This window comes from Haliotis cracherodii, unplaced genomic scaffold (assembly GCF_022045235.1).
Source record: "Haliotis cracherodii isolate W230 unplaced genomic scaffold, xgHalCrac1.p SCAF_5, whole genome shotgun sequence".
Taxonomy (NCBI): Eukaryota; Metazoa; Mollusca; class Gastropoda; order Lepetellida; family Haliotidae; genus Haliotis; species Haliotis cracherodii.
Window position 1 is genome coordinate 45,739,369 of NW_027266308.1, and position 27,937 is coordinate 45,767,305.

At 38.0% G+C, this 27,937-nt stretch overlaps 1 protein-coding gene across 6 annotated transcripts; it reads left to right on the forward strand.

Moving 5' to 3' along the window:
- Positions 1-427: 427 nt before the first annotated feature.
- Positions 428-27,469, forward strand: LOC139444059 (striatin-3-like). 6 transcript variants are annotated; one of them, XM_071224961.1, is made up of 20 exons: positions 428-670; positions 2,979-3,082; positions 6,821-6,903; positions 7,258-7,342; positions 8,517-8,687; positions 8,909-9,040; positions 10,882-10,957; positions 11,193-11,258; positions 11,436-11,583; positions 12,678-12,779; positions 13,325-13,453; positions 16,223-16,380; positions 16,807-16,865; positions 17,281-17,397; positions 19,988-20,157; positions 20,626-20,793; positions 21,414-21,557; positions 22,166-22,273; positions 22,949-23,035; positions 23,215-27,469. In XM_071224961.1, the coding sequence occupies exons 1-20, from the start codon at positions 458-460 to the stop codon at positions 23,382-23,384; spliced, it is 2,490 nt and encodes an 829-aa protein (XP_071081062.1). In that variant the 5' UTR covers positions 428-457; the 3' UTR covers positions 23,385-27,469. The 6 variants fall into 6 exon arrangements, with proteins under 6 accessions (XP_071081062.1, XP_071081063.1, XP_071081065.1 ...); XM_071224962.1 differs by having other exon boundaries at positions 21,417-21,557; XM_071224964.1 differs by lacking the exon at positions 13,325-13,453.
- The last annotated feature ends 468 nt before the right edge of the window (positions 27,470-27,937 follow it).

Here is a 27,937-nt window from a genome sequence, read left to right on the forward strand (position 1 = left end):
GTGCTTAGAATGTGAGTGAATGTCAATGACGGTAATGTTGACACTGGTTGTGTCGAAGTACTTGTAATATATGCGTGAAAATGTGAACTTTACGAATACAGTTCATGTTAACTGTGGTTCACTAGTTCCTGAATTGAAGGGCATTTATTTTATCTTATCGCCTATCCTTTAGTGGTAAATATATTTTGCCGGCAGACTGAGTCTGTCGCCCAGACTCTATATTTAGAGAGAAAAAAATAACATCCATCTCAAGTCTAGAATATGTATTGTTCTGGGCTCCATTTGGATTTTATTATTTTGATTTTGTAGATATATTTTTTAAATAAGAGAACTTTATTTTTGGGACTACATGTCAGTCTGAACAGATCGCAGTTTATAAAACAGGTGAAAAGAACTAGTCGTCGCACTAGTAGCTTCTATTCTTGAGAAAGCAACTTGTAATGGCGGCCATGCGAAGATGATCGAAGACGGTCCAGGTTCTCAACACGGCGGCCAGGTCGGCCCAGGATCAGGAATAAGCATCGGCATGGTCACTAAACAACAACAAGATGGCGAATCGGTCCAGAGACCACAATATTCCATGCCTGGGATTTTACATTTTCTGCAAACGGAATGGGCTCGTTTCGAGATGGAACGATCGCAATGGGAAGTCGAAAGGGCTGAACTTCAAGTAAGTTTATAAAGTGATCTGGGGATCATTGCATAACCATTAACATGTCATGGTTTAGAATGTGATTGTAGATTCGTTATGTGTGCATAAGAGAGTGTATATTAAACTCCGATCGATTGTCTGCAGATGTTTTTCTGAGTTTGACAAGTGCAGAATTTTCCGCCATCTTGGAAAATGGCGTCCATTCCATTCATAAGTCATAATGAGCCGACGTAATTAGTATGACTAAATCGCTTTACTTTAAGCCAAAAAAGTGTGACAGTCTAAATATTTGCATCGGTTTTGTATCTCTGAGACAATTATCTGAAGTTTTTCACTGTTAGGATGTTAGTTTTGGCCAGATTAATGTACAGCTGGAGATGTTGACATGTTTTGGCAACTGTCAGATCGCAGGAATCTGGCCTAAGTTCATAGTCCATTGTCAACACAGGTGCAAATAAGTCTTAAGGGTGTTGCTCATTTGGAAAAAAGGGTTGAATTGCAGCGGTAGCGTGATGGAATGCTTGTTCTTTATGACAGAGCATAGTCAATGTTATGTTGATATTTTTTACGATTATGCTACTGGTAAAAATACACGAAATCAAAAAGAATAGCACATGACGTTAGGGACATTGATTCTTTTATATGACATTTGTTGCAGCCCAATTTATCATGACAAGACAGTTTTACATTCACTGATAGTATAAGTACTTGATCACTTGTGCTGTTTTTCTTAGACTTTTATATAGGTATTGAAAGGCATGTTCTGAAATAACACACCTTACTTTATGAATGAGATGTCTTCTACTGAGATATCGCCACTGATCATAGGGCTCAATTTAAGAAGAAAAAGTAACCTACACTAAGTATATGCTCAGATGCAAAGCTTTTTCCAGCAGATAGGAATAGGTTACACCAATAGCCTAATGAAGCAGATATAAACTCATCTCAGATCAGAAATGTTTGTTTTGAAATCAGTCAGTTTCCATTGCACCTCACAAAGCAAAGACAATTACTTGATGAACCATACTGCCTCATTACTGTTCTTCTCACTGCTTCAAATGTGTGTGTAACCGCAGGCTAAGTTTGTCAGACAAACATTTGTAAATTTTGACATGGATTGGGCATGTTGGGTGCAACTGCAAGTATACATGATGATTGTAAAGGGGTGCTTGATCGGAAAGGGGATCCAAGGGCTAAGGATAGTTGGGGGTAACCTACCTTAACCCTAACACAACTAACCCTAAGGATCGAAGTGGCATGCAGGATCTGTGAAGTGAGAGCCACAGTCAGCAACCTGAGCCAATTCTCTGTATAGTCAGCAGTGCCTGGTAAACTGCATTGGTACCGATCATATTGGGGACTAAATTAGGAAATATGTTTCTGTATTCTAATCTGTAGTGTCTCATATTGCCATGTGCAGTTGTAGAAACTAACAGTTTTATTCCACTATTCCTTATAATTATAATATATAGCAAAATCCATAAAAAGGGCACATTTATACTAGTCCTTACAATACTTTTACTATTGGGCAGTTTGGCAAGGACTACAGGACTAGTGTCAATTTCTATCGCTGCCAGTGCCAACAAAATTATGATCTTTGATTTCTAGATAGTATGGTTACCTTCCATTGTGCCTGTATTTTTTAAACAAGGCAAATTGTTTTCACATTTATGCTGGTAAAACTTATGCTTATATGTAATTTGACCCACACATGGTCAAGTCAATCTATTAGCATTACAGCAATATTTACATGTACAAACAACCTAGATCTGTTGTGGTAGGAACATGATTAAAATAATGTAGTTGAAAGAAATTAAGCTTGTGTTTGACATGACAAAAGCTTTCTTGTGTAATGTTAATCCTACATGCCTTTTGTCTACATTCGTGCTATTATGTGAGTAGTGTTGAGAGAAATTGACTCACAATGTCTGTTAGCCAAATTTAAAAAAAATAAATATACATCCTACTATAATTGTTTTAATTGTTATGGTCATCATAAAACATGCATGAAGATGGGATATGCAAAGCCATTAGTCTGTTAATTTGAGACAAGTATAAGAGGAACTAGTGTTGTCCTAAAACCTAGTTATTTTACCCAAAACACTAGTCTGAAATAAGCTGCAGACTAGTTGGATATGACCAGTGACACATGCCCTTGTGAGGTGCCATTTCTTTACTATAAAAGGCTATTGTTCTTTCTACATATGTAATCATATAGACATGATTGGGTGGATTATGATTATATTTTAAATTTAATTTCTCACCAATTTGGTATGCTTGACAATATGTTTTGGAGTGATAAAATTAATTTTCTCTTTCATTTCAGGCAAGAATTGCATTTCTACAAGGGGAAAGAAAGGGACAAGAAAATCTGAAACAAGATTTGGTTCGGCGCATCAAAATGTTGGAATTTGCCTTGAAACAAGAAAGGTATGGTGTTTTCTTCATGTTGGACAGTGCTTGGACACTTTTCCGATGAAATGGATGACCTTTCACGAACTTTTAGTTCTCTATCACATTCCGTCACTGGCTGTAGACTATTGAGTAGCCTGAACTTCCCAATGCTGATATATTGACTTTCGTAAGGTATTAAGCATACTACTAGACAGAAAAGATATTTTACCAGACCTAGGTTTCAGACAGGTGGATTTAATCAGTCTGAAATAATATTTTTAAAGAAAAAGCACTGGCATTGTAATGTAAAAAACTGATCCTGCCAAAAGTAAGTTACCCAGCAGAGCTAGCTAGCATTGTAATGTAAAAATGTGACCCTCCCAAAAGTGATGTAGCAAGCAGAGCCAGCCAGCATTGTAATGTAAAATACTGACCCTCCCAAAAGTACTTTAGCCAGTAGGGCCAGCTAGAATTGTAATGTTAAAAAACTGATCCTCCCAAAAGTACTTTCTACAGCAGGGCAAGCTGGCATTGTGTAATGTTACTTCATGTAAAAAACTGTCCCTCCCAAAAGTGCTTTAGTCAGCAATGCCAGCAAGCATTGTAGTGTAAAAAAATGATCCTGCCAAAAGTACTCTAGCCAGCAGGGCAAACAAGCATTGTGTAATGTAAAAATCTGACCATCAAGTTTACTTCCTGGTGCTGCTTGCTGAATTTGTTGAAGGGGATAAAATAAGAAGATTAATTAGATTACTGTATTTGCTGTGTAAACCTCGCAGCACCAGTATGCACCACCACCAGACCAACCTGTAAGTAATCTTTATTAGCGTCCCCTACTAAGACTGAAAATTTATGTGACAGTCCGTAGTCAATATTTGCTTGTGGATATTACAGATTTATTTTACGGAAGCAGAAGTATGGAAGGGGTTTATTATTGATAAGTAATTATTATCGAAAATGTTTTCGTTTCATCAATGTTTTTAAAAAGTTTGTTCACTATGCCCTCCAGGGCTCGAATTAGCTATCTAAAACCTGCACCAGTGCAGGCTGTTATTGAAATGTGCAAGCTGATATTTATTTCTACATGCACCAAGTGTATGTTAAAAAAAATTAAATTTGTGTCAGACTAACCCTCATTTTTTCTAACAACAACAATCTTTGAACACAGTGAATACCTCTATGCTTTATGGACCATAAACATAATTAATCCCTAGGTTAAGTGTAATTTGTCATCCTTTCTTTGGCTTGTCGTCATCAAACTGTGGGTACTTCAATATTATATGCACATCCTATTACGTTTTACAAAAATCACTCAGATGTACTGATTCATGCATCTGTGTTTCATCTTTGATGAATGTATTGGACAAGTGTACAACCATATTTTGTGTGGTGCAACTACCTTTTCATGTCAACATGCACCTGGTGCAAGTAAAATGAAAATTCTTAAATCGAGCCCTGCCTTGAAAATTGATTTAACATGTTGTATATGGTTTTAATAAGCCCATGTCCCATGTCAAAGCACCCAGGGCATTTATTACCGTAAAAAGATTAATTAATTTAGATAATCAGAGATCTTACATCAATAAAGTGTTTCAGTTGAGTGTAATCATTCAACATATTAATGTTTCCCTACAAATAACAAATGAAGAATTTCAATTATGTATGTTCTGCACAATCATAAATTGTATAGGTATAACATTCAAATTGTTTGTTTAGGATGTACCTTGAGGTTTTATTCAATGGTATATGAGTATAGCAACCCCCTACATTTTTAACTTTTGACATCAGGGTAATGACAAAGACCTTGATCTTCATGCTTGTTTTCTAACACTGAAAAAGGAACAACCTTTACTTGTAATATTGTCAAACAACTAAGTCGTCTCCTACATTTTATTATCATGATTTACAGGATTCTTTGATATATGAACTTCAATCCATTTTGTCCATTTAAGAATCTGAATTAATCTACGGCCAGCCCTGACAAGATACTACTTTCCATTTTTTCACGTTAACGTCGCTCATTGATGTTTATACTCTGTAAACATGTTAAATCTAGGAAGATTTGTTTGGCTGAAATATTCACATCAAATACATTTGGATCAACACTGTCATGGATACTACTCAAAAGAATTAAAAGCACACCCGTACTACAGTTAATCTGTATTGCCTTGACAGATTAACTATAGAGTTCTAACAACTACTCGAAAGAAGTTACAGAATACACAATTGTTTCATATTACTGTGCCATGCCAGATTAACTATAGTAATATGAAAGAATTGGGTGTTCTTTAACTTCTTTTGAGTAGTAAGCATGACACAGTTGTTACATAGTTGTTACTTGTAACTATAGCTCCTTGAATTCAGACTTTGTAACGGCAGACACTGTAATGTGTGATAAAGAAGCAAACGCCTATTCAACAATAGAAACTAACATTCTTAGTCCACTAGCACTTATGATTATAACATACAGTAAATTCCTTAAAAATTGCTAAGTTCTACTTGTCCTCATAATACTCTTGAGTAAGATTTTAGTAAGGGTATTTGACATGTTTGAAGACTGAAAAACCCAACTGTACAGAAATGTTTGTTTAGTCTTCCTGTTTGGTTAACTTCTACTATGTCCACATGTTGCATATAATTGCATGTTGCAAGACAGTTTTATGTTGCATATCTTGGCAGTGTTATGTGTCATCTCTGTCTCTACAAATATGTATTTGTGTTTACTTTGTACATGCTAGAGGAAGGATGAAGTGTATTCCTTTGACTGTTCACGTCTCTTGTAACAAAGGGCTGGGTTTATATTGCTAGATGATCTAGATACATTAACCAACACGATTAAGCTTGCTCACAGTGTAGGCTGGTCTGTGCAAACACAGCTTCTCATCCAGTTAATGTTCTAGCATTTGCTTTAGAGGGCTCAGTGACTGCTATAAAGTTATTTCTACTTAAAAGTGTTTTTCTCCAAGGGAAAGCGATTCTAATCAGCACACTTAAAAAAGAGTTTGTTCGAGAACAAAAAAATTGAAGTGTTTACTCTGGAATGTTATCTTGTCTGGTTTCCTAATCAGTTGAGCAAAGTGTGTTTGTTGTAAGGAACTAAACAAGTGGGTGTTTCAATGTTTAACCATCTTTTGATTAAGTTTTAGGAGCCATGTCTTTGATGTGACCACTCAAATAGGTTTCCTTGTGTGTGATTTACTGTTAAGAGAAATAACCGTCAATAATGTCCACAAGGAAATATTTAGATAGCTGAAAGCCTAGATGACCAAGTTTCAAGTAAATATGTTACCACACAGTTCCTTCATTTCCATTTTGAGTGATCAGTGGTCATATTGGAGACTCCATAGACTAATGTTTGTTTCATTGGTGTGTGTCTGTACCCCTCATAAGTATGCAGTTTGGTCATGTTGATGTCCTATTTTAGTGTTCAAAGTTGAGAATGATTATGAAAGGGTCCTTGTCATAACTCTGATGTTACAATACAAGTTAGAGATTGAGGGGGTCCCTATATTCATACACTATACAGCTATATACATGGTGAAAGGGAAAACCTTGGGACCCCTGGACCCACCCACAGTATGAATGCTGCTAATTTAATTCACTGTGAACAAGAATGGTTCTAAGTTAACAGTTGTCAGCAAACTTCCATATCCTAAGCATTGATTTGATCACATTGATTGATTTTACATCAAAATTTGGTACAGGCTTGACAGAAACAGTGATGAAGGGGTACATCCACTTATTCTAAGACTGACTTTATCTTTGGATTTTCAGAGGAAAGTACCACAAATTGAAGTATGGGACCGACCTGAACCAGGATGACATGAAACCTCCAAGCTTCGATAAGAAAACTGATCGTAAGTCAAATTTGGACCAAATCATATAATCAAACTTATTTGTAAAATATAATAAGTAACTGAAGATGTAACAAATATTCAGTGTCTATACCACAAGTAAATGTGATTAATGTTTTTCATGTGAAATAAGAATGAAACAGCAGTGTAAGCATTAGGAATGATTCTACATTTGCTTTATCTAAGTCAATATTTGTGCAAGCAGGCTGAAAAAATAGCTCAGTGCATTGGATAAATATTAAATGATACATGAGGAATGATCACGCTCTGGAGTCATGGTTATTGTAAGCAATGATGTCTGATGAAAGCATAATCATTAATCATTGTTTAAATTGGTGATTCAATCTTTCTTTGTAGAAGATGTGATAGATGGAGAATCACTTCTAGCCTCTGGTCCAAACAGCACAGCATCATGGAGACAAGGGAGGCAACTCCTTCGACAGTAAGAAGCTAGTTTAAACTTATTCCTCTTTTATGAGTGGGTGAAATGTATATGATGGTGTTGATACATTGTGACACAAAGTAAATTTGCTTAGTGGTGGCTTCTTTGAAATAGAAAACATGCATATGTCTTGAATACCCAAGGCAGAAATGACCAATTCATATAAGCCTCTTTTCATATCAGAACACATTTTGGATTCCAGGTCAGAATAGGTCCCAAGAAACCTATGCTTGGTGTAAAAGGTGACGGGTATAGATCGGTTAATCAGGCTCAGTGACCTTTTGATTGTGTGTTATTGTGCCCTGGCAGCCTGAAATGTTGCTCATAATATCAGCCACTGGTTTGTCTGGCTCAATGCCACCATGAACTGCCTCCATGGTGTAGTGGATAGAGCATCTCCCTGGAGCGGAAGGTTGGTGGTGTTCAATCCCCTGGCAGTGTCATACCAAAATATGCCAAAAGATGGTATTGTTGTTACCTTGCCTTGCTCCTGGCATTAAGTGGATAAAACAAAGACCGGCTTGGAGTTATACCGTGTCCATCTTCCTGAGGCAAGAGAGTTAACTGACTTTTAAAAGTCCAGTTTCCACCCTTGCCGAACTAGGCTGGAATCCCTTGGTTTGATCATAGCGCTAGCAATGGCTATTATGAGTTATGCCCCTTCTATGCCTCTCATTAGGATCCACCTCTCGTATCATTTGCATTTGCTTCAAACAAAATGGCGAAGCCCTGTCAATTGATCTCATCGATAATCTATATTGTCATAAAGCGAATCTTGCATGCATCAAATCATGTGAGCACCTTGATTAAAAACATGAAAAGATTTAGAAAATATCTGTTGCAACAAGTTGGCAGTGCACATGTTTTGCGAGTCCTGTAATCGACCAAAATCTGCATGACAATTTACAAATCATTCGATTTCGATTTTGTTGCACGATTTTGAGTGGACTATGCATAGACTCATTAGTCCAGCCAAAACGTAACTCCATTATACCAGCCTAGTTCGGGAAGATGTACTGTGTCTTGAAGGGGTATTCATGTTAACTGCGGCATTGTATCACAGTGGGCTAGCACTATCAAACCGGCTTCAGTCACGACTAGTACAAGCAGCCGCATGCACACACATATTTTATCCACACTGTTCAAATTTACTCACTTTGTGACTTTGTTTCAGATATCTTCAAGAAATTGGTTACACAGACACAATCATTGATGTGCGATCAGCCAGGGTGCGGTCGTTGCTAGGATTACAACCCCACACAGAGAATGAAGCTGAGGGGGCACAGCCAGCTCTGGTCAATGGGGAACAGAGTCCAGGGAAAGGGGGAGTTGCTGCAGGCAAGAGGTCAGTACCACTGACTATGTATGTGTGCACAATGTGTTTGTACTATGTGTTAATGTTCTTATGAAAAGGACATTTTTGTAGCTTTGGATTCTGTTTCATGTATATCATGTGAGTTAGATGAATTAAATGTGCATCCATGGAATTTAAAATGTTTAGAAATGAGCTAATGCTTTGATGAATTTCGCATAACTATATTCTGTGTAATTAAATTGCTGTTGCAGAGTAGGGACAAAGAGAGTTGGTGGGGCAGTTCCCATAGAGGGAACTTTGATTGATACTGAGGCCGCTGTGATGACAACGTTTGATTTTTTAGCTAATGAGAATGTTGTGGATGATGAAGATGACAATCTTAGGTAAGCGATAAATTTATCCTTGCACATTTTGTGTCTTCTTGCCCCGAAGGCATAGAACGTTGTTGTGCTATCAATCACTAATTTGCCTCACCAGGCTTGATTATACAATGAAGCCCCGGTAAAACAGACAGCATCTTTCCTAATAGAAAGTCTTGATTAACAATTTTTCCAATTAGGCTTAAAAAATAAAAGAATTGGTTCTCAGGCAATAGCCTCTGAAAATATAGGCCGGGTGGGTGGCCTTCTTTTTTCTCTCCAGCTGTTCAAACTAGTATGTAACCAAATAAACAGTTGTGTACAATCAACTTGGGAAAGGGCCTCCCTAAATAAATGTATTCATTGATAAGTAAAATACTGGAATACATTATTTGACTACTGTTTGACTTCCAGTAAATGCATAATACACAGTTACAATGAGCTTTGATTTTGTTTCACAATGCAAAAATGTTATCGTGAGCACAACACACCAGAAGAAGCAACAAATCAGTACTGAAGTATGCAAGTTACTCCAGTTACTTCTGGCGGGGGCACGGGTGGCCCAGTCGTCTAAGGCGTCGTGATTCGCTGTGCAGAGTTGCGTCCCTTGGGCATACCAGACACCTATGATTGTGGGTTCGAATCCCAGTTCGCCCCGATTATGTTTCTAGGTTTGTCAGCACCATTCCCGTGCTCGTGGGTTTCATCGAAGTGGTAAATGTCTGAGACCTGCATCACTTCGGGCTTTCCAACCACATTAAGCTGACACGCCGTGATATAACTGGAATAATGTTAAAAGCGGCGTTAAACCCAACTCACTCAGTCACTACGCTATCTGGCTATAAAAGTGTCCATTGTGTATCTGGACTTACGTTTGTAATCCATTATTTTGCTTTCTCCAAGATTTCATTCAATTTCGTTTACCATGTTTACATGAATTTCAGAAAATTTGTGTATGATCTGATTGGCAAATCACATCAAATGACCATGAACTTGAAAGCAATATTAGTCTTTAGAGATACGAAGTCTTCGGTCTTCATATCAATTCTTATGAAATTTCTTTTCAGTTATGATATTGGCCATGACATAAAGTATTTTTCAAACTAAATCACCTACAGATTGGGGAGAAAATGTGTATACAGCTGATTGCTATTACCAGCTTATTTTACAAGACGAATACACAAGTAATCTTAATCTTTGCCTGTGAAACATTGTCCGGCATACAGTAATTGAATTTGTAAATTTCATGTCTTCATTGACAAATCACACAGCAAGAAAAGGCACACAAACTCCTATTGCCGCCATGACCATAACATTTAACACGAGATGCGCAGTACAGCAGTGCACTGTAAAGGGAAGTAACTACACGTTAGATCATGTTGTGTTTGAGTATTGTAGCATTTCACTGCTAGGGTCATGTGTTCGTGCCGCAGAATAGTTAAGGATTTAAAAAAAATAAAAACAATGTGCGACGGTCTTTGTGATGATGCGGCAGTCCCGGAGAACCAAGAATATTTTTTTTTAGCCTTAGAGCCTAAACGCTTCGATATAGTGGACCTTTCAAACCGTAATCGGCTTAAAGAAGCTTTTTCTGGATTAACAAGATCTGAAACTAAGGAGGTTGCACTTTATACAGGCTGATGTGATAAAGCTAGAATAGTGCTGTCTGCAGCATTAAACAACATTCATTCACGTTTTCTGTGAATTAATACATTATGGGCATTCAGACCCCCTGCTTAATAGCTGATTTACATGTCAGTGTGTCATCCCTGAACAACCAGGTGTATAGTTATGACCCATTAGATCTTTGAACATGTTGACTAAGAGGAACTTGCAGCCAAATTTATTAACGTTCTTACTTTTAGTGATGAAAATGAAGATGGTGGGTCTGCAGATGACGAATCTGATGAAAGGTTAGAAAGAAAAGGTCACAAGATAAAGGTAAGCCTCATGCCATTCAGTAATGTTCAGTTATTGGAGTTAAGAGTATCCTTTGTAACACATTTTGTTTCTATTAATCAGAAGTTGTAGTGGTAAATATATTGTCCGGAATTCAGCATGAATGTAAAGGTTTCCTTGTCAAAACTGTTTTTATTGAGGCTTTCAGCAGATAAACGGTGGATGCCATTAATGTTTTACAGCTTGCAACTTACTGCTCTTGTTGACCACTTTGTAGGATGTACCCCTGGCTACTAGAAGTGTCTTGGGAGATGGGATTGTGAAGAGAGATGCCATGCACATGGTGCGGGTTAGATTCACTACATATAATTATAATAGTGGGCACTTTCATGGCTGGTCTCGATAGTACCAGGCTTTGTTACACAGGGCTCTATGCATGTACATGTAGATGTTGTGGATCTCGGATAAGTAGTGATAAACAAAAACTAATTGGTTCTTTTGTGTATGTTGTGTAACTCAGATGGTGGGTAATGAAAGCATGGCTGGTATAGAGGACGTCATGGCAGACCCGGAAACAGAGGAGGCACTGGCGGAATTTGACTTCCTGGTTTCGGAGAGCGGGGAAGGTGCTGGAGAGGCTCGTAGCCATGGCGATGGGACAGAGTGGGGTAAGGTTGACACGCATCCACTCATCACCTTGTTCCATTGGTGTTCCACGTCATCATCACTTGTATTTTAAATTAGTTTTTATTTGAGTTGTTCTTTTTATTATGTTTAGACACTCTGATGGTGTTCCTGTAGCCTTGAATATAATACCCATCCATATCGAAATCCTTGTATTGGTTCAGGCTGTATAACATATATGGCTGGGACATGTTTTACACTGAATGAAATGATTCTTACATACACAGTATTATGCAGGAGAACTAAAATAAATGCTTTTTCTTGTTATTGATGATATGCTATATTCATTACTGTGATAAATGCAATCATGCTTTATCTTTTAAATACACTAATTATTTTGCATGGGAGTTTGTATACACACCTTCATGCATGTTATTGCTTGAAATTGTATCCAAGCAGATAGAATCCCTCATTGCGAAACCAAAATACACAAAAATATCTGTGCCTACCTAAATCAGTCACTATCTTTGAACAATACCCCATAGTGCTTCAGTAACACCATCCTGTATCCTTTGGTTGGAAGCAGTCAAGTTTTCCTGTTTTCATCGTGCAATTGTGTGGTCTTGTTTCATCTGTTAGCTCTTTCCTATTCTCTTTCCTCTACGGCAATACTAACACAACATGTGCTCTAGACGTACCAGACAAGCAAAATGACTGGGCAGATTGACATGTATAGATCGACAGTTGTATGACAGGTGACTGGACAGCAGTTTAAGACCTCCTCCTCCAAACTGAGGAACCAAACAGACAGTGTTTTCAAGAACCTGTAAACATATCAATTGTAACAGTCCTGGGAACATAGGAATATAAGATGATGGATCTGAATTGACATTGTTATATGCAATGTTTGAAACAACTGGAGTGGAAGTGACTTGATGGAACTGCTTCAGCTCCTAGTGCTAAGGTGTGGAGCATCTGCTACGATAACCTGGTCAGAGATTTTGCTTGTTCTTGGTTCTCATTGCTTGGCAACTCTGCAGTCATCAACTGTCTCGCTTGCATCTAACCAAAGTAGAAGGTAGGGCTAACCTTAGATAACCGCGGTGTCTGAGAGCGTATGACTCCTTGTATTACGCAGAGAAGCGGGAACTGTCATCTAATGAAGAGTGGGTGGTCGATCAACAACAATTATCTAAGCTTAAAGAGCAGTACAAAAAGGAGAGGAAAGGAAAGAAGAATAGTAAGTGTTTGCCTGTGGTATCACTGCCAATATATATCCATATATATACCAAATGTGTTTTTTACGCATGGATGTTGTCCCTTTATTTGCTTTTAGTTGTAGTGATAGAATGTATGTTAAATGTTGTCAATGTTAGGTCACACATAGCTTGCTTGATTATTTCAGAATTTACTTTTTCATTTAAACAAACATCTGGAAAGTCAAAATCAAAATCAGTTACTTAAAGCTCTGTATTTGGGGATAAAGAAAAACTGGCATTCTGTGAGTAAGCAGTAGTGATTGCCTGTTGTAGAGATAGGACATGCAATTTAGTTACATGGCAATGATATATAACACATGGGCCCAAGTGTCCATGACTGACTATCTGTTGACATGGATATACAAACCTAATTTGGTGAAAGTTGATCAGAGAAGAATTCTGATTTAACGGACAGACTTAACGATTTGCAGCCTTCATGACAATTGAGTGTATGTAGATTAGATGTGGTGTGGCACGGAATCTGCTTGCATTGTCTGAAATGTACTTCACTGCGCTACTGTGACAGGGCCCACCCGATCAACCCTCCAAGCCATGCTTGCTAATCTGGGCACCGAGGAAGATCACCTGCCAGCACTGCAGGCTGGAGCTGCTAGTCCTCACACCGAGAATAGTATGCCTGACATAGATGAAATGGGTATGACACCATATGCCAGGGTTACATATGGGGGGACATGCAGTGGTACCAAACCTTTGTCAGCCAGGTCAATGCCTGTGTCTCTCGTGACAGAAACTTTGTTCATTTCAGGGTCAATTCATGTTTCAGCTGGTTTGTTTTTTCACTTTAGCTTTTGGCTGAAAGGTTTTGGTTGGAGACAATTTAGTTTATCCATTTGTGGCTGGTTTTGTGTTTCACTTTTTGAAAAAGAAAATGCATGTGGAAAATTTTAGATTTGGGATATTGCTTTGGTTTACACAGGTTGGACATTTTGGAAAGAGGTTAACTTGAGTATTGTGGCCACGAATAGTTGTAATACTGCTGATGTGGCTTAAAGCAGTATTTACTAAAGTATTGCCTTTTGGATATATAGATACAGAAGATCAGGGTTAGAAATTAAGTTTTATTTTCACTTGTCCCCAAAATGTCTTCTACAGAGTTGTTATCTACTTATTGGACAGAGTAATAGTCCCACAAGAAAATGTCACTTTTTCTGAATGTCCCAGACAAGTGGACTTAAGTAAATTTCAATTAATTTCAAAACTTGAAGACTGTAATTCAAGTATCGATTGTGACTACCTTTATTAAATTCAGGTTAAATTCTATAAACCATAAACAAAAGCAGTGGTACAAAAAAATCCATATGTCAGCCCTACACGTCAGAATTGTATCGGTATCTCTAAACAACAGCAGGAGAAGTATATGTGTCATATTAAGGTAAGGAACAACAGTTTTTAGCTGTTTCCCCGCAGGTATTTATGATGTCCTTTGATATGATCAGTACAATTCCTTCTGATTTTCTCCCTCAAAATTTATAGATCAGTGGTCGAAATAAAAATAAAATTAATCCCTTCATTTAAAAAAATACCTAAATATGGTCAACTGGATAAACAATTCTATTTTGTGAGAAAAAAACAAACAGTATTATGTCAGATAAAAGCTGTGCTTGGCATGGCTACATTTTGAACGAACATTTCCTGGTCATTAAGCATATATCATACGTGGAAACGGATTACTTGTTAGAAAAAAAAAGAGCTTTAACACCTTGTTAACTTGGACTTATTTTTCCCTTTCAGATTTGTGATTGTTAGGGTTGACAGATTTGTTAGCCATGTAATGAATAATAGAACACATAATGATTAGATATTAACTCTTGTAGTAACTGATAACTGATAATACTATGTAACATTCTGAGTGGAGTCTTCTGAAGTATAGATGCAGCAGGTGCTCCCATGTCTAACCCTGGCACACACTATTGATAACCTGTGTTGTTTGTTTTACTGCTCGTTTTTTTGCATGAGTTTTGTTAGACAGCACAAGAACTTACCCCTTTTGTTTGTGACTGCTTCTGTTTGATTAATTTCAAGACGTGACGTGTTGTTACCTCATTACGTGAACTTGACAACTAAAAGGTGAATCGCTTCTTTCATTTGCAGGAAAGGTAGGGATATCAGTGTGGTGTTCATCATGACTTGTCACTGATTTAGTGTGTAGTATGTGTGTCTGTTATTTGTTTTACTCATACAAATAATCAAATCAAAACCTGTAGATTTTGTTTTATTTCAAATTGATTTGTAGACAGCTTATTTTATTCCCTTTCATGCAATAATTTGAATCAAGTTCATTTCAATTTTCACTGACCATCATCATGATTACATTACAGCACTTGTCCATTTAGTTTTACAACTAATGGTTTTCCTTGATGACTCAAGTGTGGTTGCTTGTCTGTGATAACCCAGATATGACGATGTTTACAAAGTAGTATGCCACAAATTCGTTTCATGGCATGATCTGAACTTGACCCAACTGGACGTCAATTGAATCTGCTAGTCTGTGGTATTAACACTGGCTAGAAACCTGAATTTTTATAAAAAATAATTAATTGTTGGACTAATACATGTAAATATGTCCAACAACAGTCCATTCTGATGTGAGAAGATATTCAGGCATGTTTAGTGGGTAGGTATTGGGACACACTTCTTTATCATGTTTATGGTGACTTATATCAAGAACATTGAAATGGTTTCATATTCAATAAAAATATGAACAAGATAAAGCAGGACACAATTAGGAAGAAATTTTTTTTCGGAAGGGTTTTTTTTTGTCAGAGGTTGAAGCATGTTCAATAATTGCTTGTACCCTTGAGCAGTGCATGGTTTGAGATTGAAAAGAATGGAATTGTTCACAGTGTTTGCTAAATAGCATGAAATGATGGATCTTGAGATTTGAGCCAATCACAATCAGACATGTTGTTCAGGTTGAAATTACCTGGCTCTCAGCTGACTGACATTGACCTTGGTGCTTTCCAGCTTTTGGCATGAAGTGAACATCGGGAAAAAAATCTTTGTTTATTGTTGTAATAATGCTGTAGAAAATGTTATTGGAATTGTCTAACTCTCAATTCTCAAAGTAAAAACATTAAAATATTTATGCAAGTTTTTCTGGAGGTATTTGTGGTTTAAAATAGAAGGAAAGAGAATCCAAAACCTTTGAAGACTGACTGTACAAGATGTGCATGGCCGATGTGTCAATAATTTCAAGTTACACCTACTTCATCATGTCCATAGTTCTGAAGAGATTTGCAAATGTACGAAATGTTTTGCTTCAATTCAGTATGTTCTTTCCCAGGTCGCATTTGACCTGCGAGTTGAGTTGGCAAATCAACACTATCTGTGATAGGGTTTAGGGTTTGACTTGTTTTGTATTATAAATATTTACAGGCTTAGAGGACTTCTTTGTTTTCACCAGGTGTTCAAGGGGGAGGTTCCATGCCATTTCCGTCTGGATCTCGGAAACCGATCCTTGGTATGCCTGGCGCCGACGAGGATGCCCTTGATGCAGCGCTTGGTTTAGGAGAGTTAGCTGGTCTGACTGTCACCAATGAGGCTGACCCTATGAGCTATGATGTAAGCTGATGTGATTTTAGGCCTACAAAAACAAATATGTTTCTGATATATATCTCAGAATTAGAGTTAGTCATTATAAGATGGACATTAAAATGCAAAATGAAAAGTTAATTTGGCATCTGCCTGGATCATCATTTTTTGTTTGTCAGAACCATATCTATGCTATAAGCATGATTTGGTTTATCCAAGGTTAGCCTAGTGGTTACAGTGTTTGCTCATCACGCTGAAGACCCAGGTTCGATTCCTGACATGGGTACAACGTGTGAAGCCAATTTCTGGTGTCCCTCCGTGATATTGCTGGAATATTGCTAAAAGTAGCGTTAAACCGTACTCACTTGTTTATCCAAAGTGGTAAATGTGTACTGCATCACTAGCTGTCAACCTTATATCATTACACATCATTTTCATGATATTTTGTTTTGGTAGATATCAGCACCAAAAGAAGTTTATAGGAAAACATGGAATGCAAAATACACTCTTAGAAGGTGAGAAATCTTAATACCATGTAGTATATAATATGGACACAACATTCATTTTAGTGTCTAAATGGGGTTCAGTTAATATTTTCATAAAGAAAAGTTCTTATCAGAAACTGAATGTTTTGATTCATGCATATAATGTGACATAATGAATTAGTAATGTTGTTTTCTCTTTATGCAACATAGTATCTATTTTATTGTATTGTCTTGTAACATTCTGTTTGTTCTTGTAAGGTCAGCTAATAATTGTCCATAATATACCAATCTACTTGAAATGATGCTAAGAGCTAATTTTGGACAAGTAGACACAAAAGATTTTGGTACATCTGTCATGATGAAATCATGGACAAGTGCATGATCAGCACAGGGAGAGGGTATTGCTATTGATTTGTGCTCCTCATTTGGTCATGCTTGTTTCCAGTCATTTTGATGGTGTACGGGCACTAGCATTCCACCCGGTTGAACCAGTGCTAATAACAGCATCTGAGGACCATACACTGAAATTATGGAATCTACAGAAGACAGTACCAGCCAAAAAGTGAGTCAAATTGTTGCCATTCCATGACATTTAAGTCAAGTGCAGTGTTCGAAATTATGGAGGATCCTGGTTTCCTTGAAGTTTGCTCCTGTGGTAATTGAATCAAGGACCCCATAAATCTTCTACTTTTAACTTCAGGGGTATGACAAGGACACCCTGATTTTCATACTTAATTTCGACCACTGCTTGTGTAATCCATCAACTATTAACATGACTAGAGGTACAACTTAAGTCTACAGTGTTTGAAATGAGGAATTATGGGCTTGTGGTCCTTTGCCATGTTGTAAGAATATAAATGTTAAAGATCAAAGGTTAGTTTGTACTTCATTACAATAATACAAACACATGTAGGATCCCCCTTGATTTCTACCCCTGCTCTGCAGCACACTCAACTGCATCATACAAACACATGTAGGATCCCCCTTCATTTCTACCCCTGCTCTGCAGCACACTAAACCTGCATCTTACAAACACATGTAGGATCCCCCTTGATTTCTACCCCTGCTCTGCAGCACACTCAACTGCATCATACAAACACATGTAGGATCCCCCTTGATTTCTACCCCTGCTCTGCAGCACACTCAACTGCATCATACAAACACATGTAGGATCCCCCTTGATTTCTACCCCTGCTCTGCAGCACACTCAACTGCATCATACAAACACATGTAGGATCCCCCTTGATTTCTACCCCTGCTCTGCAGCACACTCAACTGCATCATACAAACACATGTAGGATCCCCCTTGATTTCTACCCCTGCTCTGCAGCACACTCAACTGCATCATACAAACACATGTAGGATCCCCCTTGATTTCTACCCCTGCTCTGCAGCACACTCAACTGCATCATACAAACACATGTAGGATCCCCCTTGATTTCTACCCCTGCTCTGCAGCACACTCAACCTGCATCATACAAACACATGTAGGATCCCCCTTGATTTCTACCCCTGCTCTGCAGCACACTCAACCTGCATCATACAAACACATGTAGGATCCCCCTTGATTTCTACCCCTGCTCTGCAGCACACTCAACCTGCATCATACAAACACATGTAGGATCCCCCTTGATTTCTACCCATGCTCTGCAGCACACTCAACCTGCATCATACAAACACATGTAGGATCCTCCTTCTACCACTGCTCTGCAGCACACTCAACTGCATCATACAAACACATGTAGGATCCCCCTTGATTTCTACCCCTGCTCTGCAGCACACTCAACCTTCATCAGACAAACACATGTAGGATCCCCCTTGATTTCTACCCCTGCTCTGCAGCACACTCTACTGCATCATACAAACACATGTAGGATCCCCCTTCTACCCCTGCTCTGCAGCACACTCAACTGCATCATACAAACACATGTAGGATCCCCCTTCTACCCCTGCTCTGCAGCACACTCAACCTGCATCATACAAACACATGTAGGATCCCCCTTGATTTCTACCCCTGCTCTGCAGCACACTCAACCTGCATCATACAAACACATGTAGGATCCCTCTTGATTTCTACCCCTGCTCTGCAGCACACTCAACCTGCATCATACAAACACATGTAGGATCCCCCTTGATTTCTACCCCTGCTCTGCAGCACACTCAAGTGCATCATACAAACACATGTAGGATCCCCCTTGATTTCTACCCCTGCTCTGCAGCACACTCAACCTGCATCAGACAAACACATGTAGGATCCCCCTTGATTTCTACCCCTGCTCTGCAGCACACTCTACTGCATCATACAAACACATGTAGGATCCCCCTTCTACCCCTGCTCTGCAGCACACTCAACTGCATCATACAAACACATGTAGGATCCCCCTTCTACCCCTGCTCTGCAGCACACTCAACCTGCATCATACAAACACATGTAGGATCCCCCTTGATTTCTACCCCTGCTCTGCAGCACACTCAAGTGCATCATACAAACACATGTAGGATCCCCCTTGATTTCTACCACTGCTTTGCAGCACACTCAACCTGCATCATACAAACACATGTAGGATCCCCCTTGATTTCTACCCCTGCTCTGCAGCACACTCAACCTGCATCATACAAACACATGTAGGATCCCCCTTGATTTCTACCACTGCTTTGCAGCACACTCAGCTGCATCATACAAACACATGTAGGATCCCCCTTGATTTCTACCACTGCTCCGCAGTACACTCAACCTTCATCATACAAACACATGTAGGATCCCCCTTGATTTCTACCCCTGCTCTGCAGCACACTCAACCTGCATCATTGTACGGCAAGCTCAACTCCTTGTATTGAGGCAGTGTATTGTTACACTTGTTACTTTATTTCCTAACCTTACATTCAATATCTGTCCATGGGGACATCATATCTTTCATGATAGAACCGCTAAGAAGTATGGAAACATTCAAATTATTGTGAAAGTGGAAGCTACGCGGGACGTTTTTGCTATGGGTGATAATGTGGAGCATTTAGCATACAGCCCAGTAGAAATATTTTAGTTTCCATGATACCCCTTACATGTTGTATCTGTGGTTACATATTCAACGAAATTGAACTGTCCATCAACATGATAGGCTCTGTCTTCAAGTTTGTATGAATGTTTTTTTCAGAGCTGCATCTTTAGATGTGGAGCCTGTGTACACGTTTCGAGCCCATGTGGGTCCTGTGCTGTGCCTCGCTGTCAGTGCTACAGGGGAGCAGTGCTTCAGTGGAGGCATGGACTCATCCATTAGGTGTTGGAATATACCAAGCTCTAATATTGATCCTTATGACTCTTTTGGTAGGTTGGATTGTAAGACCTCTTCTTTATTAAGCCATGAGCCAGTGGAATTCAGTGGCAGGATAGGTTCCTATACTCTCATATTTGTAAGAAGTGACTAGGATTGGATGGTCAAAGTGTATGCCAAGTTGAGTAGTTCTGTGGCAGTGGACCACTTAGAGCTGTGTGAGTTCATCTGGGACAGGCTTGACTACTTGACAGGCTGCTGTTATATGGCCGTAATATTGTGACCGGCATAAAACTCCATTCACGTAATTGAATAATTACTGAGTTCGGTCTCTTTCTGTTATATTTTGGTTTATGTAATACTATCTTCCTTCAGTGTGTTTAGTTTTGACACTGAATCAAATGCAGTTATTTTTCATTCTGTTAGTTCTATTTATCTTTTTATGAAATACTACTTCAACAATGATTACTTTAATGATCAAGGTGTTGACAAGCTGCATAAGAAGGTGCCTTGCTTTCCAGATCCCAGTGTTTTGTCCGACACACTGGTGGCTCACAGAGATGCAGTGTGGGGGTTGTCTATACACAGCTCGAAGATGCAGCTGTTATCGTGTTCAGCTGATGGGACAGTCAGGTTGTGGAGCCCCGGCAGCAAGTCTCCACTCCTCAACACATTCACGGTTGATACAGGTACTGTCACACACAGTTACTTCTATACCATCTGAATTAAGCAAATATTGGAAGCAGTACTCAGGGATGCTAGCGGAAGTCAGTTCGGCTAATGTTATCCCAAGGGCTATTTGATTTTCAGGCTATATTGAGGATGCCCATGTATCACTGTTCTGTAAGTGTTTCACCTGACGAAGGTGTAAAAAGGAGCCCTAAAATGTTGTGTATGTATAATTAAGAAGTTGTGTTTATTAACTACATTGCGTAACAAACGAGGTAGTCTCAGTAATTACAAGCCCTGTACTCTGTAAAGTTACCATTATAAAAAGTCCTTTATGGGGTTTTAGTGCCAGTGTGTTGATGTTTGCGTCCATGTACGGATTTTGGGTGAAAAATAGTTTCCTAGCAATCTATTCTTCCTTGTATGAGACTGGGTGAGTTGATAGATGTCATTGTATCGTGGCTGAGTGGGGTGCTGCTCATTATATCAACCACTGGTTTATCCGGTCCAGACTCGATCATTTACAAGCCGAAGTTATGTCGGTGAAATATTTCTGATTGTGGCATTTAACAACAAACAAACATGATACTGTTTGTTGAATAGATCTGGTTACTTAATACGGCATGTTTTACTTTTTCAGCAGAAGAGGGAGCACCTACCTCTGTAGATTTTGTGCGTTGTGATCCCAGTCGGATGGTGGCTAGCTATACGTCCTCTAATACCTATGTATTTGACATAGAGACTGGAAAACAGGTTCTCAAATTAGAAACAAAAATAAATTCAGGTAAGGCATCTTTGAAAATAGGATTTTTTTTTGCGTTGTAAGTTGGACCTTTTGATGTGCCATGTTCTTTTTGTGTCCAGGGCACAGGGCATTTTAAGATGTGAAGACATATTCTAACCTCTTATCATTTTGAGAACAGGTTTTTCATGTAAGTTAGCTATCTTTGTATCGAGCAGACATTGTCAAGAAGAAGAATGTCATTGAAGAACAATGTCCTGCAAGTCCAAATATCCCATTTCTCATGCAAAGCAGCAGTCAATTCATTGAGCGTATGGACTGGTGGGTCTCTTTGTCGAACATGACAGCCTAAAATGGGACAGAATTCCTCAGAATTCCTCAGAATCAAATCCAGAGATTGATCCAAAGAATGAGGAGGCGTCTTGAAGCAGTTGTTCGGGTTCAGGGAGGTTACACAAGATACTGATAGAAAGTCAATATTTGGATGTGCAGGACATTGTTCTTCAATTCCGTGAACCAGAAGTGTGCATGGTACTGACAGTTAAGTCTGTGCAACAAAAGTGACATTCGTAATAGTTTTGGATGAAATTAAGTCATTTTTCTAAATCAGTAACATCTCCTATACAACAATTGATTCTGTGGTGTTCCAGATTCTAGCGGAAGCAATCAAATCAACAGGGTGGTAAACCACCCTACACTTCCACTGACCATAACAGCACATGAAGATAGACACATTAGGTTCTTTGACAATAACACAGGTGAGAAAGTAACTTTGGCATCATTGTAAAATGGGAGGTTTATAACTTTGACATTTCTGTGCCTTAAAATACTCAAAACACCCTCAGATCTGAAATAATTCTCATGAACATTGTAAATACAAGGGTAAAGGTTATTTGCCATAGCTCTCTCTTTTTGTGTGGACTCCAAAAAGCTGTGAGACATACATGATGTCACTCTGGAATGCACCTTAATCAGTGGATGATGTGATATGCTTCCATAACTGAATCAGTATGGCAAGCTGAATGAAGAGAAAACTCAACCTAGACAAATCTGTAATGGATGCGATATGCATGTCACCAGGCCAAATACCATGTTATTTGAATTTGGGACATGATACTTACGATGAAAAGTATTCATACAAGGTGGAAATTCCAGAAGAATTCCAGGCTTTGAATCCCCTTTCACAATGTCTTTTCACCATTTGGATTTTGTCATGCCTGTTACAGTGTAAATAATTTCACAGAATTATCTTACATTTTAACAGAGACCAGGGGCCTTGGGCTTGTGACATAAATGATATTTAGGAACAAGTATTTTTCAGTACCTCTGGTTGTAAATAATGAAAAAGTACTGAATAATGTTGAAGATTATTTTCTGGACACTTGAATTATTGATTGAGTAGAGTTTCTGATTTTGATCTTATTTTATTTCAGGGAAAATCAGTCACTCAATGGTGGCCCATTTAGACTCAGTTACCAGTTTAGCAGTGGATCCAAATGGATTGTATCTCTTATCAGGGAGTAAGTATTGTAATGTATAATCATGTTGGCATTTTGGACATATTTCTGAAGCAACTCAGTTACTGATAGAAATGAAACTTGAGTAGACTTTTAACTAGCGGTTGAGAAATACATTTAAGTAAGAATAGCATGTTACTTGTGGATTTTACATGTCTAATTCTGTTTGTATTATTTTTCAGGTCATGACTGCTCTATTAGGTTATGGAATTTAGACAGTAAAACTTGCGTGCAGGAAATCACCTCCCATCGCAAGAAGTTTGATGAATCAATTCACGACGTTGCCTTCCATCCGCAAAAACCCTACATTGCTAGTGCAGGAGCCGATGCACTAGCCAAAGTCTTCGTATGACACCAATAAAGACTTCTAGTCTGTCGGCAAAACAATGAAAATACCAGTTTCTTTTGTGTGGCATGTTGTCAAGGAGGCTACCAACTAGTCTGGGCCACCATATGCTTACATTCTCGCTTACGTTAATGGCGACAACCAGCAGGCAGGGCTTGGTAGGTGGGTGGGGGTTAATGTGTCGTTGTCTGTCTGCGTCACTTGGTGAGTGATCCCCTGTCATGTTAACACCCCCATCCTCTTGTCCGTGCATAATGGATCACATACTCATTGCTCTGTTCTATTTGAGATTTGTGCTGCAGCTTTCAGTCGACAAAGTCTTCATGTGGAGATGTATGATTCTCAGGGCAGTCTTCACATCAAGATGAACAATCCGAAATTTTAACCCGAAAAATAGGCTACATAAGGAATTGACGTTGGTGTTGTCTCTGCCATCTTGCAAGTCTTGTGATAGTTGGTAAGAATTTGCCATAGGCTGTATGAATGCAAGTTAGGCTGTAGAAAAGAAATATTGGCATGGGTAGATGGTAAAGAAGAAACGTTTGTGCATCATGTTCTTAAGGGGAACATGAAATTGCACATGGTAAACATCCATGTAGAATGGCAACCAGGAATGGCATAACCCATCCATATAGGATGTGATACATCCTAAAATGTGACACTGCCGATTTTGAGGGGCTATTTATTGTATCAGTTTCTAAGTGACTTGTTTGTGGCGTCTATCATCCTCCTGAGGCACCCTCCCAGTGTACAGTGCTATGTGTGCGTGTATCACCTGTCCTAGAAGTGTATACAAGTTTGCAATAACACAAGAGTGGATGAGCCTGGACGGACATGGATGGACAGACAGATCTGAGGTTGAGCGAGAGAGAACAAAGGATGATGACATTCATCCCCTTCCACACTTTTAGTGACTGCATCATCATACACAACCCCATTTGTACATTTTATGATGACATACTCTAAGGCTAACTATTGGTCGACATGTAATATTTGTAATTATGAAGACACTAAACTATTTCAGTATTTTGTAGTTAGCCTGTTCATACCATATACATTAACAGTGTGGGCACATGTTGATATTTGTGCTTGCTTATGTAAATAGGCATGTTAATGTTAGTTCTCTGTGTTCTCCCTCTTGGTTGATGTTCTTGTCAACTGCTTAGGCAGCATGGATTTCGTCTAGTTGATTCTGGGGGCAAAACCAAACCGCTGATTACTTAAAACAGGGTCAGTGCATCAAAGTCAACATTATTCCGTAGCACTGAATTGTGAAAAAATAAAATAGGGTTTCATTCTATATCTTTCAAAGTGCAAATCTCTTTCATCATACTATTGTTCTCATAGTATTGTAATGTTAGAAAGGCTAATTCTGCTTTTATCTGTATATTCTATATATTGAAGAAATTATTTGTCAGACTTAACCTTTCTAGTAATTAATTATATTCATTAATTTCTTTGATTTTTTGCGATGCAGATTTTGTTAATTTATGATCAAGCATGAGCGATAATGACATCTGTCCATTTTCATAACGGATTGAACTTTGGCTACAGTCTTGTTCAGTAGAGGTTGACATTGAGGTAAAGGATTTCTGTTCATGTATAACATGTCTTGTTTTCACTTGCTGAGCATGCTGAGTAGACATATTCTTTATACTCAATTTATTTCTCCTTACTGTTGTATATTATGTAGGTTTCAGTCAGTAGTTAACATGACACTGAAGGACTGGACCACTAACAGTGATACTTTGTTCCATCAGTTCACAACTGTATTTCTGTTGGGTACTTTTAGCTGGTTTGATTATTTATTCAGATGAGTTCTGCAATTAAATCTTGACAGGAGATTCCTAAATTTATACATTTTTACATAATCGTTCATTTATCTCATGTTTGTGTTCTTGTTTTTAGAGAGAAGATTACATACCACTAAATCATGTTTCTCATTATTATGGACTAAAGAGCAGTCACACAGTTATACCAGAAGCAGCAGCATCTATAAGGGAAGGAATGTGTTCAGCATATCCATATCAGACAATGTCTAATTATTTTGACTGCAAAGAGTTGTGTGGCTGATGCTATTAGATGACATGTACTGGTTCATCAGTGAAAGCGATCTCAACACTCTTGTCATTATCAATTCGTCCAGCTTTTCTTTTCAGTGGAAATATCCTGGCATAATCAGCACTGTTTGCTTTAAAGATTAATTCTTTGAACAGCTATTCTACTGCTGGTGAAATGATGACAACGATACCTGGTTTCTCTCTCAGGAAGGCCTTTGCATGCAGTTGCCAATGCTTTACTTGTAATATAACACACACTGGTTTAACAGCCAAACAGTCAATACAGTGAACAAATCGGTAAAATCACTAAGTCCCTCAACATTTATTTTTTACAGATGCCACCTTAAATGAAAATAATCCTCCCTTTGGAATTGTAATTATTCATAGATTGTGATAACTACTTTTGTAATGTCTCTATTACCTGAAGTAAAATGTTCCGGAGTGATCCTACACAGTATATATTTCTGTGTTCATGTACATCACTTTGTAAAAGACATCTATCTAATACCATTATATTGATCAGTTCGTATACTAGCAATAGCTTTAGAGATTCATATACTTTATGATTGATACAGTATGTTCGTATTGGCTCTCAGTTTCCATCTTATATTAACTAACCAAAGTTTGTCTCTTGAAATCCATGCTGCTTGATTATTGATGTTACTGGGGGAAAATAACAAGTATATATGGATTGCCAATAGCAGGGATGCTATAACTACTAACTCCAACATAGATAATATATTCATGGTCATTGGCCTGAACACCATTTCTTTGGTTCTTCAAAGGCACATGTAGGGCATTCGTAACACGGATTTGCTGTTTCACTGTGCCATTGTTGATATGTATCCTTATACTTACAAATATTAATTCAGTGGAAAATTGTTAAAACAATTATTTTTCAGGTTTCTTGCTTTGATGAGTTATTGTGTTGACAATTTTAGATATTTTAATCTTAGAGCTTATCATTTGGCGTCAGCATCATCTGTAATTTTAGAATTCTTACCTCATGTCATCGTTCATGATCATAGTGTTGATGAACGTATTAGTGTGTGAGAAAGACACTACATAGTAGTCTAATTGTATAATTATAAGGAAATACATGGTTGGGATTGTAGGGAATATATATTTGAATAACCCAGGAAAATGTGATTTTAGAAGGAGTTTTATTTTCACATATGAACTACAGTGCTAACCATATGATTACCAGTCCAGTCTTTTCTCAGATGATGAATTTTGTCTTTTCTAGATGTTTCTTTATTGTGAACCATGTGTTACTGGTCTTTCTGTATACAGTGTCTGCTCGTCAAGTCTTTGGACCTGCTGGTCTTTAAATCTCTGTCTCCTAACACCTATCATGAACCCTAGTGATTCAATCAAGCTTGCTTATTGTTAATTTAATAAGAAAATGGGAAATGCAAATTTGACCATCTGGCAGTGTCTATTTGAAACAGTATCAGTAAGTTCACATTATTTAAGAAAGTCAATAAGAAACATTCCAAGTAGGTCTTTCTAAACAAAAATGGGATGTTTGAGGAATACATTAATGCAATGACTTTGGAAGAATATTTGAAACCAACTATAAGAACAATAATATTTTCAAAGTATGAAAAAGAAAGGGATTTGTATGACATGCCAGATTGGTTTGATATAATTTTTTATTTGAATATGTATACTAACTAAATATTACTAGTCATTTCAGTACAACTAAATAATCTTGCATATGTACAGATAATCATGTACAGTCATACAAGAGCAATTTTTAACATATTTTTGGACTGCCTATGTGAAATGTACATTTAGTTGTGTATACATACATGTATATTGTATTAACTGCCATAGAAAATCAAAGAGATGAAGTGCTTTCATATCAAACTGATGTGTAATCTATACAGAAATAATGCCTCTAGATACATTAGGTTACTAGACGTGTGCTTTGCACCCTAGAATCAACACTTACACGTCTTGTCTTTCTGAATGAGTTACCGTCATTTCTCTGTATACAGCAAATTAATAAAACTGAATTTGAAATTATGGAAGCCTGTCTGTCTTGTTTATTGGGTTTAAAAAGTGTGCTTTGCATAAGGGTGTATAATATACACACACACTTTTACAAATCACTTTTACATTTAATTGAATGCATTATCATGTGTCATGTAAATAATCCTGATCCGTCTGAATAACTATTCCATTCCTGTCTCTGAGGGATGTACCTGCTTGGTTGACTTGTTAGTTTGCTTGTGTGAAGACCACAAGCTTCTGAAGGATAATACATTGATGACATACAATCATGTTTAAAAGCAGTAGCTATAGAGGATCAGAGTTGCATATTTACAGGTATGAAATTGGGACATTGGGGTGAAAAAGAGAGGAGAGAGAGAAAAGATAATTAAATTAATATATTAGTTGGCAGTCATGAAATGACCTACTACCATTACTGCTTAATGAATTTGTTTGGATTGCCAATTGATGTGGAATGGAATCCCTTTTGAGCTTACCACT

Bases quoted from the DNA above. Each gene is read 5' to 3' on its own strand.
- LOC139444059 (XM_071224961.1), top strand. From the start codon at position 458: ATGATCGAAGACGGTCCAGGTTCTCAACACGGCGGCCAGGTCGGCCCA. The intron at 16,866-17,280 runs GTGAGAAATCTT...GCTTGTTTCCAG, and splicing joins GCAAAATACACTCTTAGAAG to TCATTTTGATGGTGTACGGG. The intron at 22,274-22,948 runs GTGAGAAAGTAA...ATTTTATTTCAG, and splicing joins GTTCTTTGACAATAACACAG to GGAAAATCAGTCACTCAATG.